General features: G+C 40.1%; 1 protein-coding gene across 3 annotated transcripts in view; it reads left to right on the plus strand.

Annotated features, from left to right (window-relative positions):
* The window catches only part of UBN2 (ubinuclein 2), a 100,124-nt gene that overhangs the window by 42,091 nt on the left and 41,748 nt on the right, over positions 1 to 16,285 (plus strand). For all 3 annotated transcript variants that reach the window (XM_066362843.1, XM_066362842.1, XM_066362840.1), the window contains 5 exons: positions 2,318 to 2,455; positions 3,118 to 3,221; positions 5,773 to 6,262; positions 10,473 to 10,543; positions 13,766 to 13,895. In XM_066362843.1, the coding sequence (XP_066218940.1) occupies positions 2,318 to 2,455; positions 3,118 to 3,221; positions 5,773 to 6,262; positions 10,473 to 10,543; positions 13,766 to 13,895 (933 nt within the window). The remainder of the gene's footprint in view (positions 1 to 2,317; positions 2,456 to 3,117; positions 3,222 to 5,772; positions 6,263 to 10,472; positions 10,544 to 13,765; positions 13,896 to 16,285) is intronic.

Raw genomic sequence — 16,285 nt, forward strand, 5'->3', positions numbered from 1 at the left:
TCATTCCTTGAAGATGTCCTCATTCCTTGCATTTCTATGATTCCAACGGATATGCCATTTCAATTTAAGAGATTGCAATTCCCAATTCAATTGGTGTTTGCAATCACCATCAACAAAGCTCAGGGCCAATCTTTAGAATTGTGCGGTTTAGATCTACACACGGATTGCTTCTCACATGGACAATTATATGTTGCGTGTTCTAGAGTCAGCAAACCAGACAATCTCTATATCTGTACAGACAATGGAACAACAAAAAATATTATATACCCACAAGCATTGTGAAAGTAAACATATTAGAAACGTGCGCTTTCTCTTTTCTTTTTCATTTAACCAGACTGAGCCACAGCAACGCGTGGCCGGGTACAGCTAGTTAAAAATAAAAGTACTGGCCCTGGCCGGTTGGCTCAGCGGTAGAGCGTCGGCCTGGCGTGCGGGGGACCCGGGTTCGATTCCCGGCCAGGGCACATAGGAGAAGCGCCCATTTGCTTCTCCACCCCCCGCTCCCCTCCTTCCTCTCTGTCTCTCTCTTCCCCTCCCGCAGCCAAGGCTCCATTGGAGCAAAGATGGCCTGGGCACTGGGGATGGCTCCTTGGCCTCTGCCCCAGGCGCTAGAGTGGCTCTGGTCGCGGCAAAGCGACGCCCCCGGAGGGGCAGAGCATCGCCCCCTGGTGGGCAGATCATCGCCCCTGGTGGGCGTGCCGGGTGGATCCTGGTCGGGCGCATGCGGGAGTCTGTCTGACTGTCTCTCCCCGTTTCCAGCTTCAGAAAAATACAAAAAAAAAAAAAAAAAAAAAGTATTTGCACTCTTGATTCTTTATTCCTCCCCCACCCTCCTTTACTTATAGATAGCACCGGACCCTACCCTGCCTTCCATCTGTATAGTGGCCCGTAAAGTGACACAACAAGGAAGGAGTTCACACCTTTGATTTTCTTTTTCTTTTCTCTTCATTTCTTTTTAAAATTTATTTAATTAAGTTTATTAGATAGGGTACAGGTTCAGGTGTGCAATTCACTAAAACTCCATCTGCACTCTGCATAGTGCACCCATTATCCCAAGCAAAGTCATTTTCATTCCCATTCTCCCCACCCCCTCCCCTCTGCGCACCTCCACATACCCCAACCCCTTCCCTCTGGCTCTCACCACATTGTTGTCTGTGTTAATACATATATAAGATATGTGTGGGCCCTGGCCAGTTGGCTCAGTGGTAGAGCATTGGCCTGGCGTGCAGAAGTCCCGGGTTTGATTCCCGGCCAGGGCACACAGGAGAAGCACCCATCTGCTTCTCCACCCCTCCCCCTCTCCTTCCTCTCTGTCTCTCTCTTCCCCTCCCGCAGCCGAGGCTCCATTGGAGCAAAGATGGCCCGGGCGCTGGGGATGGCTCCTTGGCCTCTGCCCCAGGTGCTAGAGTGGCTCTGGTCGCAACCGAGCAACGCCCTGGAGGGACAGAGCATCGCCCCCTGGTGGGCAGAGCATCGCCCCTGGTGGGCGTGCCGGGTGGATCCCGGTCGGGCGCATGCGGGAGTCTGTCTGACTGTCTCTCCCCATTTCCAGCTTCAGAAAAATACAAAAAAAAAAAAAAAAAAGATATGTGTGTATATATATTATTTTTTGCTTAATCCCTTCAACTTCTGTCATCCAGTCCCTCAATCCCCCTCCCCTCTGATAGCTGTTAGTCTGTTCTATGTATCCATGTCTCTGTTTCTATTTTCTTTGTCAGTTTAATTTGTTCATTAGATGTCACATATAAGTGAGATCATGTGGTACTTGTCTTTCTCTGACTGGCTTATTTCACTTAGCGTAATGCTCTCCAGGTCCATATGATTAAACCAGACATTTTTTCTTTTTCTACTTTCCATGTAATTTAAAAGGATACAGGTTACAATCATGTCGTAGAAGGATTTCTTTTTAACTTTGTTATTTTTATAATCTCTTTATGAATAAAATTGTAGACTGATATGGTAAGAAATGAAATTTATTATTTGTCTGGACTTGTAGTCATCTGTTTTAACTTGTTTCAATTTCTCATCAGAATCATTGTCATTAAGAATAGTAGCAAAGATCCTTAATTTTTTCTCAGCCGATGATATGTTTAGAATTTTTTCCATTATTCTAGAAGTGCTTTTCTAATAAGTGTTGAATGATTAAAGCTCAGTTTTATTCCAGATACTAACTTTTCCTAAATTTACTCCACAAATATCCTCATTGCTATAAGTTTTGCAGTTTGGATTTAAGGAACATGCTGACATGATTGAATTTCTTTAACATATTATAAATGAGAGATAATAGGATATATCTGAAACTTTTCTTTAAATCTAGTATGATGAATTAGTTCCTGCTTCCCTAACAACAAAATATGGAGGCTTTTATATCAACACTGGCACGCTGCAGTTTCGCCAAGCTTCGGACACTGAAGAAGAAGATACTACAGATAATCAAAAGCACAAACCACCCAAAGTGAGTTTATTCAAAATCGCAGCAGTAATGAGTATTCAGTTAATAGGGTATACTTTTTAAATTTTACTTGTGCTTTACTACTGTGAATATAAGGAAAGGTGAAGTGCTAACCATTGTTTAATGAATCTGTAGTTAACCACATGGTTTAAAGTCATATTATGTAGCTATAGGGAAGTATATTTATATCAGAGTGGAATTATGTTTTTAAAATTTCTCTATATGTGGTCTAACAATCTCTTGTTTCTGGGACACGGTTCAATTTCTAGGGTCTGTTAAGACTTGGTATAGAAATGACTATTAATAGCCTTTACTTTTCCTAAGATATATAATTTGTAAAACAAATTCTATAGAATATATCTATTGTATTTGGGAAATGAAGAGCATGTTCTTAGATAAATGTTCTTTGGAATGTGGTCCAAACACATACTTGTACCAGAATCACCAAAATGTCTGTTAAATGTACAGATTATAAGGCCTTGCCCCAGGGGACTTAGTCCAGACCAGAAGTGGGAGTGCTCATGGACCCCACGAATCTGCATTTTTAATTCAGTTCTATGCAGACTGCGATTGGAGAGAAACCCTGCACTGGATGCTGGATTGCTAGCGGCAGAGAAAAGCTTTGATACTGAGAGAAGTGATGCATTCTTTTTATCATTTTAAAGGTTCCCAAAATAAAAGAAGATGATATTGAGATAAAGAAGCGGAAACGGAAAGAGGAAGGGGAAAAGGAGAAGAAACCAAGGAAAAAAGTACCCAAACAACTCGGGTATGTGAGGTTAAACTTAAGAGAACCAGTGTCATAGTGTGACTAGCTCTCTTTTTAGAAAGGTATATTTAGCATTAAACATATAACTTACTAGTATTAATAAACTATTAACTTACTAGTAAGTAGAAGGCTTTGTCATCTTAGAGACTCTCAGTAAATTAGATCAGATTTAGAAATTGGTTCATTAACTGTTTTGCCTATTATAACTTTTTACCAGTAAGAAGCAGTTTGAAAAGATGGTATAAACATTGAAAAAATTATTTAAATCTTTTTGTACTAAAATTAAACATAGATGCTGGGGATTGAGGGTTGGCAGTATTTGTGTGTAAACGATTTGTGAATTTTAAGTATATAAATATAAAAAAATTATTTTATTTAGCTATCCTTAACATTTGTGACTTTAGCTAATGCTCTTGCCTCTAAAAACCAAGTAGAATTTCCCAGAAACTTTGTTTTTTAAAAAATTTTAACGAGAGAGAGAGAGAGACAGGTATAGACAGGCTGGAAGGGAGAGAGATGAGAAGCATCAATTCTTCATTGTGGCATTTTACTTGTTCATTGATTGCTTTATCATATGTGCCTTGACCAGGGGACCACAGCAGAGCGAGTGGCCCCTTGCTCAAGCCAGTGCCCTTGGACTCAAGCCACAGACCCTGGGCTTCAAGCCAGCAACCTTTGGGCTCAAGCCAATGACCATGGGGTCATGTCTATGATCCCACACTCAAGCCGGCAGTCATGAGCCCGTGCTCAAGCCGGGGACCTCGGGGCTTCGAACCTGGATCCTTTAATTCCCAGTCCGACGCTCTATCCACTGTGCCATTGTTTGGTCAGGCTCCCAGAAACTTTAAGTCATAAGAATAAAATGTTTGTGCCATGTAGTCATAAAATTACCAAGTGCCCCTACTTCTCAATGGCTTTTTAAAAAAACTAAGGTACAGAAATGTGTGAGAAACTGGATACTCCTCCGCTTCTTAGTGGGGGGGGGGGGGTAGTATCCAAAAATTTGACGTAAGGAAGTATTTATCCCCTCTAAGTATGAGATTATAGTGACACTTGAGTCAAAAGGAAATTGTTAAGAAAAAAACGTGTGTGTGTGTGTGTGTGTGTGTGTGTGTGTGTGTGTGTGTGTGTGTGTGTGGTGTGTGTAACTAATGGTTGTTTTAAATGTTCATTATTTATAAGTAAGCCTTTTTTGGAGAATAAAAATTATGCTTTTTATTGAATTTATCATTTTCTCAAATTTATAACCTATTCATTCAGCAAATGTTTGTTAAGTCCCCTGTTGTGTGCCAGGCACTTTTTTGGTTGTGGGTGCCTAGAACAGGAAATAAAACATGCCTTCAAGGTACTAACAATTTTTTAGGTTATGTAGTGCTCATAGAGGCATATAAGCCATAGAATTTGGGAAAGATTTATCTGTCTCATTGATTCACACGGCTATTCCTGGAATAGAAAGTGAAAAATGATCAGAAGATCGAAGCAGATTGAATAGGATCTGGATAAATAACAGTGATGTACAAAGGCTCACAGCTTGATACAAAGGATTTTGTATTTCTTTGGCAATTTATAGCACAAGCCACATGGGATACAAGTTTGAAGGCTTCTGTGGTTGTAAGGCAACTCTATTTTCAGCAAAAGTACATTTGTTTGCATGGTTGATTCTTTTTTTTTTTTTACAGAGACAGAGAGTCAGAGAGAGGGATAGATAGGGACAGACAGGAACGAAGAGAGATGAGAGCATCAATCATCAGTTTTCGTTGTGACACTTTAGTTGTTCATTGATTGCTCTTTCATATGTGCCTTGATTGGGGGGCTACAGCAGACCGAGAAACCCCTTGCTCAAGCCAGCAACCTTGGGTCCACGCTGCTGAGCTTTTTGCTCAAACCAGAAGAGCCCACACTCAATCTGGCGACCTCCGGGTCTCGAACCTGGGTCCTCAGCATCCCAGTCCGATGCTCTATCCACTGTGCCACCGACTGGTCAGGCTGCATGGTTGATTCTTTAGGTGATTGCTTTATAGATGTGCTAAACAGTGTGAACATTCCAAGAAGAGTATAGTAAATTACACTTCGTATACTTTAAAAAAAAATATTTTTATTTATTCATGTTTAGAGAGGTGGGGTGTGTGGGGGGAGAGAAAGAGAGAAAGAGAAAGAGAAAGGAGGGAGGAGCAAGAAGCATCAACTACCATATGTGCCTTAACCAGGCAAGCCCAGGGTTTTGAACTGGCGACCTCAGTGTTCCAGGTTGATGCTTTATCTGCTGCGCCACCACAGGTCAGGCACACTTCGTATACTTTGATAAACCTGAGCTGCATTCAGTCTGTTTTTTCTGTTGGCTTTATTCCTTTCATTTCCTTCATTCTAATGTCCATCTACCCATCTACCTTTTATAAGCAGCATGGTGATGAAGATGCTATTGTAAAAGTATAATTTAATAAGAAAATTTGCTCTTCTGCCTGTCAAATGATAATCTGTGCCTGCTTATCTACACGGGGCCTTAATCTGTAAAATCATTCATAGCCTAACTGATTATTTGTTTTCTTTACAGAGTTATGGCTCTAAATTCACACAAGTCTGAAAAAAAGAAGAAACGTTATAAAGATTCTCTTTCTCTAGCTGCCATGATACGAAAATTTCAGAAAGAGAAGGATGCGTTAGAGAAAGACTTGAACCCCAAAGTCCCAGTGAACTTAGTGACCAGCTCTCTGAGTAAACCCCTCACCGCTGCTGTAGCATTGGGAAATGACGTCTCAGACTTGAATATGAACAATGCTGATCCGGACCTCCCCATTTTTGTTAGCACAAATGAACATGAACTGTTTCAGGAAGCTGAAAGTGCCCTAAAGATACTGGATGATATCGACTTTGACAGATTACTGGATGCTACTTCTGATGGCAGCCCCCTCTCTGAGTCAGGGGGAGAGAATGGAAACACCACCCAGCCAACCTACGCCTCTCAGGTCATTCCTAAGGTGGTGCCTACACTCCCAGAGGGTTTACCTGTCCTTCTTGAAAAACGTATTGAAGATCTCCGTGTAGTAAGTAGAATAATTCTCTCTCTCTCTCTTTTTATTTGCAGCACAAATATAACAATAAATGTATTTTTAAGACTAAAATAATAACCGACAATCTTAGTACCCATATGAACAACAAACTTTTAATTTCTTTTTAAAAGAAACAGCTTTAGCTGTGTGCATAGGCCCTTGGTTCTTTTCACTCATATTTACTTTTTTTTTTTTTTTTCAGAGACAGAGAGAGAGTCAGAGAGAGGGATAGATAGGGACAGACAGGAACGGAGAGCGATGAGAAGCATCAATCATCAGTTTTTCGTTGCAACACCTTAGTTGTCCATCGATTGCTTTCTCATATGAGCCTTGACCGCGGCCCTTCAGCACACCAAGTAACCCCTTGCTCATCGAGCCAGCGACCTTCGGTCCAAGCTGGTGAGCTTTGCTCAAACCATATGAGCCCGTACTCAAGCTGGCGACCTCGGGGTTTCGAACCTGGGTCCTCTGCATCCCAGTCGACACTCTATCCCCTACGCCACCGCCTGGTCAGGCATATTTACATATTTTTTAAAGTATTGTTAGTTTACAATATTATGTTAGTTTCAGGTCAATATAGTGATTCACCATTTATATTCTTTACAATGTGATCACCACACTAAACTAAGTGTAGTAATAATCAACCATCATAGTGCAGAGTTATCATAGTATTGACTATGTTCCCCTTCATCTTTTCGCCTGCCTCTCCACACCTCCCTCCCAATAGCAACTCTCAGTTTGGTCTCTATTTCTATGAGTTTGTTTTTGTTTTATTCATTTGTTATAGTGTTATTTTAGATTCTCCATATAAAAGAAATCATATGGTATTTGACTTTGAATTATTCTACTTAGCGTAATAACCTCTAGGTTCATTGTTGTTGCAGATGGTAAGCTTTCATTCTTTTTTATCGCTGAGTAATATTCCTTTGATTATATATACCTCATCTTTTTTTATCCTTTTCATGGAAACCTATGTTGCTTTTGTATCCTGGCTATCATAAATAATGTTGCAGTGGACATAAGGATGCATTTATCTTTTTGAATTTCTGTTTTGGATTTCTTTTTTTTTTTCTTGAAGTTAGAAGCAAGGAGGCAGTCACACAGACTCCCGCAAGCACTCGACCGGGATCCACCCAGCATGCCCACCAGGGGGCAATGCTCTGCCCATCTGGGGCATTGCTCTGTTGTGGCCAGGCCATTCCAGTGCCTGAGGCAGAGGCCACAAAGCCATCCTTAGCACCTGGGCCAACTTTGCTCCAGTGGAGCCTTGGCTGCGGGAGGGGAAGATAGAGATAGAGAGGAAGGAGAGGGGGAAGGGTGCAGAAGCAGATGGGCACTTTTCCTGTGTGCCCTGACTAGAAATCGAACTTGAGACTTCCATACGCCAGGCCAGCACTCCACTACTGAAACAACTGGCCAGGGCCAGTGTTTTGGATTTCCTAACATAAATGCCCAGCAGTGGAATTGCTAGGCGATATGGTAGTTCTGTTTTTAGGTTTTTGAAGAAGCTCCATACTCTTCTACATATGGGTTGCACCATTTTAGACCCGCCAACAATGCATAAGGGTTCCCTTATCTCAACATCCTCACCATCCCTTGTTATTTGTTGATTTTTTGGTAATAGCCATTCTGACAGGTGAGGTGGTATCTCATTGTGGTTTTGGTTTGCATTTCCCTGATGATTAATGATGAGAAACATCTTTATATGTCCGTTGGCCATTTGTATGTCTTCCTTGGGGAAATACCTGTTTATGTCCTCTGCCCATTTCTTTTATCAGATTATTTTTTTGTTATTGAGTTGTATGAATTTCTTATACATATTGGATATTAATCCCTTATTGGAAATATCATTTGCAAACATATTCTGCCATTCAGTGGGTTATCTTTCTGTTTTGTTGATGGTACCCTTCACTGTGCAGAAACTTTATAGTTTGACACAGTCCTATTTATTTTTTTGTTTCTCTTTTTCGGGAGGACATAGCCAAGCAGATAGTACTATGATTATGTCAAAGTTCATTGCCTATGTTTTTTTCTAGGAGTCTTACGGTTTCAGGTCTTACATTAGATCTTTAATCCATTTTAAGTTTATTTTTGTATATAGTGTGAGCAAGTGGTCCAGTTTAATTTTTTCTTTACACATATCTGTCCCGTTTTCCCAGCACTATTGAAAAGACTGTCATGTCTCCGTTGTATATTCTTGCCTTCTTCATCATAGATTAATTGACTATATAAGCAAGGGTTTACTTTTGAGTTCTCTGTTCTGTTCTGTTGATCTTTGTGTCTGTTTTCTGTGGAAGATTCATTACTGATGTCTGCATTTTCCCTATTTCTTCTTTTAACTATGACATGGTGTGTTGTTTTTTTTTAGGAGATGAGATTTCATCCTTCACTAAAATGTGTGTTTCTGTCATAAGCAGTTTGTTCGTGTTGCTCTTTTCTCACTTAAGTGTTCAACTTCTTAACTCTTTTGATTCTTTCTTGAAGTTAAGTTTTCATTCCGGCTTTCTTTTTATATTTTTGCTCCCTACGTATACTTAGTCTTCATCCTTTCTAAAAAGCGCTGAGGCATATCTCAGAAATCTTCTATTTCCAGCATGTGAAGTTGTCAAATAACTTGGCAGGTTGACAGAGTGAGTATGTGACTTGGTCAGATTTTTAAATCAGGCTTGGTGTTTGAGGTCTCATGGAAATCAAAATAAACTATTCTTTGTGATTTCCCCAGTAAAATATGCCTATAGTAGAGTGTCTTGGTTTGTTTATGGTCAGCTGGTTAAGGTGACAGACATAATGATGAAAATGTCATCTTTAATGTCATTGAAACAATTTTTTTTTAATTTTTATTTATTTATTTATTTTTTTTATAGAGGCAGAGATAGACAGGGACAAACAGACAGGAACAGAGAGAGATGAGAAGCATCAATCATCAGTTTCTCGTTGCGCGTTGCAACTTTCTTAGTTGTTCATTGATTGCTTTCTCACATGTGCCTTGACCGCGGGCCTTCAGCAGACCGAGTAACCCCCTGCTGGAGCCAGCGACCTTGGGTCCAAGCTGGTGAGCTCTTTGCTCAAGCCAGATGAGCCCTCGCTCAAGCTGGCGACTTTGGGGTCTCGAACCTGGGTCCTTCCTCATCCCAGTCCGACGCTCTATCCACTGCACCACCACCTGGTCAGGCGAAAACAACTTTTTTTTAATTGACAATAGCCCTTGCCGACGTGTTGCTGTTAGCATATAGTGAGGTGGGCCTGAGCCCGATTGCACAGGGTGGTGGTGTTGCGCAGCTGAGGTCAGAAGCTTCTGGGCTGAGTTATGGACTACCACTTCCTAGGTCTGTGATTTTGAGGGGCATTGCATGTAACCCCTGTAAGATTTAAGTTCCTTGTTTGAAAAATGGGGATATAATACCAGTGTCATCAGCTCTAATGAGTATTTAACATGGTACTGGGTATAAAGTATAGAAATGAGACATATTGCAGACAATGATGTCTGTAGACAGTGATACATCTGGTTTCAGTTGTCTTGGAGACCACAGCATGAATTACTAAACAATATAAAAGACAATCAAAATACTAAATCATCTTGCATATAAAATTTTGTGAATTTAAGATTTATAAAGACGAAATACAGACATAATGGGAAAAAATGGTACATATGCTAAATTTGTTCCATCACTCTCTAATTGCCTCCTGTGCCGGGCACTAAACTGGTATGGAGGACACTCTTAGGTTTCATTTCTTTAACCTGCCAGTAAGTCTGTTTCAGGGCTCGCAGCAGATGACCAACCACAAAGGAATGTCTGACATCACAAGCCGAGAAGTCCTGGCAAACTTCCACAAAAGACAATCCTTGGTCCAGCAGCCAATGGGCTAAATGACCGACGACCCTTCCTACCACCCTCCCCAAAAACCCTTGAAACCTGGTCCCAGGCTGTGCCTGGCGCAGGCGACTCTCCCTTACGAGTCAGCCTAGCAGGGTTTCTTTCTTCCTTTCAATAAAGCCTGTTACACTGGTCTTTTCAGACTCTGATGGATTCTAACAGATACCAAGTGAAGAAATTACAGCCCCACCCTCAAGGAGAGCTGATTCTTCAGTATATTAATATGGATGCAAATATGTGTTTATTAAGAGCCATATTGTTGCCGTTTCTCTGCCTTTTGGCCAAGATCAAGCATCAAGAGTTACATTGTCAATCTTGTGTTTCTCTAGGCTGCCAAACTTTTTGATGAAGAAGGAAGGAAAAAATTCTTTACACAGGATATGAATAATATTCTTTTGGAGTAAGTAATTTACTTCTTTGATTAAAAAATACCTTAAAATTATTTAAACCTTAAGAATTTATTTTAAAATATAGTAGGCCTTTCAGACTCAGTCCTGAGTCTCATGCATTAGCTCTTCCCTCTCAGCCTCCCAGCGTGTGTGATGAACAATTGCTTCTCAGAAAAATTCTGCTGCTGCATATGTTGGTTCTCCCTGCCCCTTATGATAATGAGAACTTCCAATACTATAACTACCAGAGCAAGTGACCATTGTACAGATTGAATAGTATTCTAGATTTATATGTATTTTTTGTCATACGTGAAATATATGGAAACTAGAAAGCCCGGCGGTCATACAAAATGACCGCTGTTCTAGATATTATAAATTGTAATTAAAATGATTTGTGCAAAGGTGTCTGCTAATTCAAACTGAATTACCCAGGGCAGGCGGCGAGGACGCCCCTTTGCTTACTGCCCCACGGGGTTTCCCCCTTCTACTTGCTTAATTGCTTAAAGTAGAGTGCAATGAAGGAAACCACTGGTGGTACTTTTTTTTTTTTTTTTGTATTTTTCTGAAGTTGGAAACGGGGAGAGACAGTCAGACAGACTCCCGCATGCGCCCAACCAGGATCCACCCGGTACGCCCACCAGGGGGCGATGCTCTGCCCCTCCGGGGCGTCGCTCTGTTGGGACCAGAGCCACTCTAGCACCTGGGGCAGAGGCCAAGGAGCCATCCCCAGCGCCCAGGCCATCTTTGCTCCAATGGAGCCTCAGCTGCAGAAGGGGAAGAGAGAGAGAGAGGAAGGAGAGGAAGAGGGGTGGAGAAGCAGATGGGCGCTTCTCCTGTGTGCCCTGGCTGGGAATCGAACCCGGGACTTCTGCATGCCAGGCCGACACTCTACCACTGAGCCAACCGGCCAAGGTGGCGGTACATTTCTTAAGAGCCACCGCTAGCTCAATAAAGGTGATTTAAATAATAAAATGTTAATTCACATGTCAAAGATCTCTTTGTACACAACATTTCTTGTGTAGATCTTTCCATCATTTTTAAGCTCGCCTTGCAGAGGACCATCAGCTATTTTTAATTTTACGTTCGTTCTTTCACGAACTCTTGAACAGGCAACATAAAGTTGACCGTGTTTAAATGCTGGCTCAGGTAGAAAAATGCCAACACGCTTAAGCGTTTGGCCCTGAGACTTATTGATGGTCATAGCAAAGGCAAGTTTTACAGGAAATTGTCTACGTCTCACTTGAAACGGCAACCCTGTTTGAGATGGAGCCAAATCAATTCTTGGAATGACATGTATTTCACCTTTAGAGGAGCCAAAGACTTAGCTATTATGACATTATTTTTCAATTGGAGAACCTCTAGTCTTGAACCATTGCAAAAACCCCTTCTGGTGTTAAGATTTCTTAACAGCATAATAATTGCTCCAGTCTTTAACCTCAATTTATGAGGTGGCATGCCAGAAGGTGGGACTATTTGAATGCCGTGGCAACTTCACCCCATTGGCTAGTACAGTTACGCAAGCAACCAATAAGCTATCGGCGACAAACAGACACTTAAGCCGCATATAATAAAGATATTTTCCTGGGTAAATGCTTCTTGTCTGCAGCAACCTTTTGCTCAGCTCCCAGACAACCCTAGATTCAATGAAGAGGGTTGCCGGTGCTCATCAGAACTGACCCAGATTCCATAATCAGGGATCTGACTAGCTCTTCTTTTTTTTTTTTCTACTTTAAAGCCCTATGTTTACTAGATCTGGTCCTTTTCCTGCAACTGAGACAGTTCTTTTTTATTTTACTCATGTGAGAGGGAACAACTGTTTTTCCCCTAGGAGAATCAAAAGACCGTCCTTGGGAAATAACATCCAAATAAGCATAATATTAGCATTCCATGAATAGGCTTCCCTGTTAGTCCTCTCATGTCTATCCTAAAACAAATCTTTTAGTTTTTTTTGAAGCCTATCTATTTTTTTTATTTCATAGAAAGTGTGCCTCTATTTCTATAAGCCTTAGTGTTTAGTTGAATTTTTTTTAAAAGATGGAGTTGGTGGTGTAGGAAGTCATGTTATATATCGCCTGTGGGAAGATGACTATGTTTCTAGAGTCCTGTGCCATAGTAGTGATCACTAAGTTTTGCATTTCTCTGAATCTTGTCCAGAGGCAAAAGAGAGCCTATGTAGACAGGGCTATAAAAGTGAGTTTCCAGCCTATCTACTCACCAAAACCCAATGTTTTTTTCTAGTGCATTACTAACAGATGGATGGTCCCAGTGTAGTTTCATTCATTTAGAACCTGTAGTGATCTCATGCTCATAATTTATTATCAGAAGTTTGAGGCCCATTCATAGAAACTTTCGTGTATAGAAATGTGCTTTTGGGTAGATTTCACTTAAAGAAGGCAAAGGAGCCTGGTGGAAGGAAGGAGGAGGGACCCAAGTAAGTTACCACTTCAAGAGAACCTTTGTTTCTCTATGAAGTAAATGAGAAAAATATCTAAAATTCACACTTCTGTTGCTGTATGTGTTGAGTTGTTTCCAGAGACTTCTTAGACCTTTGAAGATTGGAATTCTTAGGGAGAAAATATTACAGTAGGTATGTGAGGGATGTGTGTTTAAAATAGTCATGTACTGCTTAACAGTGTGGTAACAATTTCATCATTGTGTGAACAAACTTTTTTTTAAAGTTTATTATTAATTTTAATGGGGTGACATTGATAAATCAGGGTACATATGTTCAGAAAAAACTGTGTGAACAAACCTTTAAATGCCTAGTTTGTAATGCAGGTCCAGTAAGGGAAACAAAGATGGATAAAACTGTATGTGAAGCCAGAAAATCTGAAATTTTCAACACCTCTAAGGAAAAACCACTCTTAAGAACTCATTGAAACTGTATGACTCACTAGTATAGTAGTTGCAAGGGTTGAGGGGGGTATGATACTCTTTGAGGAAATGAGCTTTTGGTTAATAATGAAGTTCTTGTGCTTTACCTAAAAATGTAGACTTTGCCACTGTCATGAAAACAATTATTTGCAGCTTGTTAGGGATTATATAGTCTCCTCTTAAACTGAACTCATCGAAATTTTCCATAGCATCACTATTTTTTAAGTTTTTCTCTTGAAAAATACTAAGAAATTGTGAAAATGGAAACTGAGAAATGAATCACTTCCTTTGCCTCTTTGTTGTGTGTTGCTAACAAAGAAATTCTGTACTAATTTTTGTTGCTGTTGTTGTTTTGTCAGCATTGAGTTACAGCTACAGGAACTAGGCCCCGTCATTCGTAGTAGTGTCTACTCCCATCTCGAAGCTTTTGTGCCATGCAATAAAGAAACACTGGTGAAACGTCTGAAGAAGTTACACCTCAACATCCAGGTAAGCGGAGAAGCAACGATGCCTACATGGCGGGTTTGATAACCTGCAAAGAGGCTGGTTTCTTTTAGGGGCTTCTGCATATTAATTCTGTTGTAGTCATATTGTATGTATATTAAAGGCACGTTGGATCTCCTGAAAAAGACTACTTTCCCATCATTGGTAGGTTTAGGTGAGAAGGCATAGGTCCTTGGGCTGGTAGCTCAACCTGTTCACAGCTAACATAACTTTGCCTTCAGTAATTAATCTGACATACTTATAACTCAATTTTTTTATTCCTGAAATTGATCTAAACAGACATTGTGCAGACCTATGGAGAAAATCACAGGTTTCATGTAAATTTAAAATTTATTTATTTAATCATCCATGTTTTGCTAGATCCCCCTTGACTACAACCTCACTAAGTGATTGTCCAAGTTGAATGCTTCCAGTGGTCAGAAAGTATTTCATTACAATATTAGGAAGTTTTTCCATGCTCTGAGCTAAGTCTGGGTGATTTCTATCCTCTTGGTGCTAATTCTGCATTTGAGTTCATTCACAAATCTAATCATTTGTCTATGTCACTTTCTTCACCCCATATAAAATATAGTTTTCCATACCTTAATTGTCCTGATTACTTTTCCCTTAATGATTTGTTTGCCTATATAGTTAAAAAGTATTTATAACTTGCAAATAATAGAAAATAACTTGAATGTGATTTAAGACAAAAAAGGGAAATTTTTTTTCTGTGAAGAGAGGTATTTCATGGAATCAAGGGCAAGAATGCGGCCGGAAGAATGGGAACTGATTATTTGGATTTACTCTCTCTCTTTCTGCCTCTCTCCCTGCACCTCATTTTTATCCTTTTATGTGCACCTGCAGATAAGATTAATTGATTCTCAAGGTTTTACATTACAGAAAAGCTACACACACAGACTGAGCTCTCTCAGCCCAATCCAAATTCCTGGGACAAAAAATTTGATTATAATATCTTGGGTCAACCTAAACTTTTCTGGCGGGGGTTGGGAGTCACAGCACAACACGGCTGTTCAAGGTCCACCACAGAACGAATGGGAGAATGCGTGTTGTGTCCTGGATCACTATACTGGGTGTGATCTGGCAGGCACAGACTTCTTGACTACAAGTACTATACCTTTGAATTGAGAAACTAGTTCTTTTTCAGTTCAAAGCAGATTAATGAACAAGTGAGATTTATCTAAGGTCTTAGATTTTGTGTCTATCCCTGGCTCCTTCAGATAGTGACAATAGGAGCTTACAGCCATTAGTTCAAATGACATAAATGGGTATCAATTAAAAAAAGAACTAGAAGTAGGAAAACAGCTTTCTGCTCATTGTAAAATATTTTCTAAGGACCATGTCAGGTTTGATATTTGAAGTTATTTAATATCACTATTGGCTGTGGAAGAAAGGCATTTATCTTACCATTGATTTTCTTTATGTGGTTTTATCACACATTTTTGTGAACATAAATATTATGTTATTTGATTTTGCATGTTTTTGAGCTTCATATAAATTGAGTAAACACTGTCTGTTTTCTTCTGTAGCTTGCTTTTTTGCACTCAACATTATGTACCTCAGATTTATCTGTCTTTACTTGTGGTGAGACTCCATACGGTTCTGCCACTGTGTGAACAGGGTTCCATTGTATGAATACATTCCAATTAATTTCTTCATTTTGCCTTATCAGGCAGTGGCGCAGTGGATAGAGTGTCAGACTGGGATGTGGAGGACTCCGGTTCGAGACCCCGAGGTCGCCAGCTTGAGTGCGGGCTCATCTGGTTTGAGCAAGGCTCACCAGCTTGAGCCCAAGGTCGCTGGCTTGAGCAAGGGGTCACTCAGTCTGCTGTAGCCCCCCTGTCAAGGCATATACTAGAAATCAATCAATGAACAACTAAGGAGCTGCAACAAAGAATTGATATTTTTCATCTCTCTTTCTTCCTTCTGTCTGTCCCTATCTGTCCCTTTCTCTGACTCTCTCTGTCACAAAAATAAAAATTTTCTTCATTTCACTGTTAATGGACATTTGGGTTGCTCCCAGAAAGATAATCTCTGCTATGAAATTCTCAAAAAGTGATCACCCAGGAACCATGATGCTGGATGCTCACAGTTTTAAAAATTATATTTTATAGCAGATGCTATCATATTATAGTAATATTTATTAATTGGTATACCTAAAGGAGGAAAATGCTTATTAGTAATAACATTTGTTTATATTAATAAGGTAAATGTTATTAATAAATGTTTTCATTTGTAAAATATACCTGCCACAACATAGTAATTTCATTCCTAAACCTTCTTATCAGAAATCGTGGTTTAAAATTATTTGTGTCAGTGAAGAAGAGCAAAGTCTTATAGTATTTCTGCACCTATGACAGGAATAAAGTTATCAGATA

This window comes from Saccopteryx leptura, chromosome 2 (assembly GCF_036850995.1).
Source record: "Saccopteryx leptura isolate mSacLep1 chromosome 2, mSacLep1_pri_phased_curated, whole genome shotgun sequence".
Taxonomy (NCBI): Eukaryota; Metazoa; Chordata; class Mammalia; order Chiroptera; family Emballonuridae; genus Saccopteryx; species Saccopteryx leptura.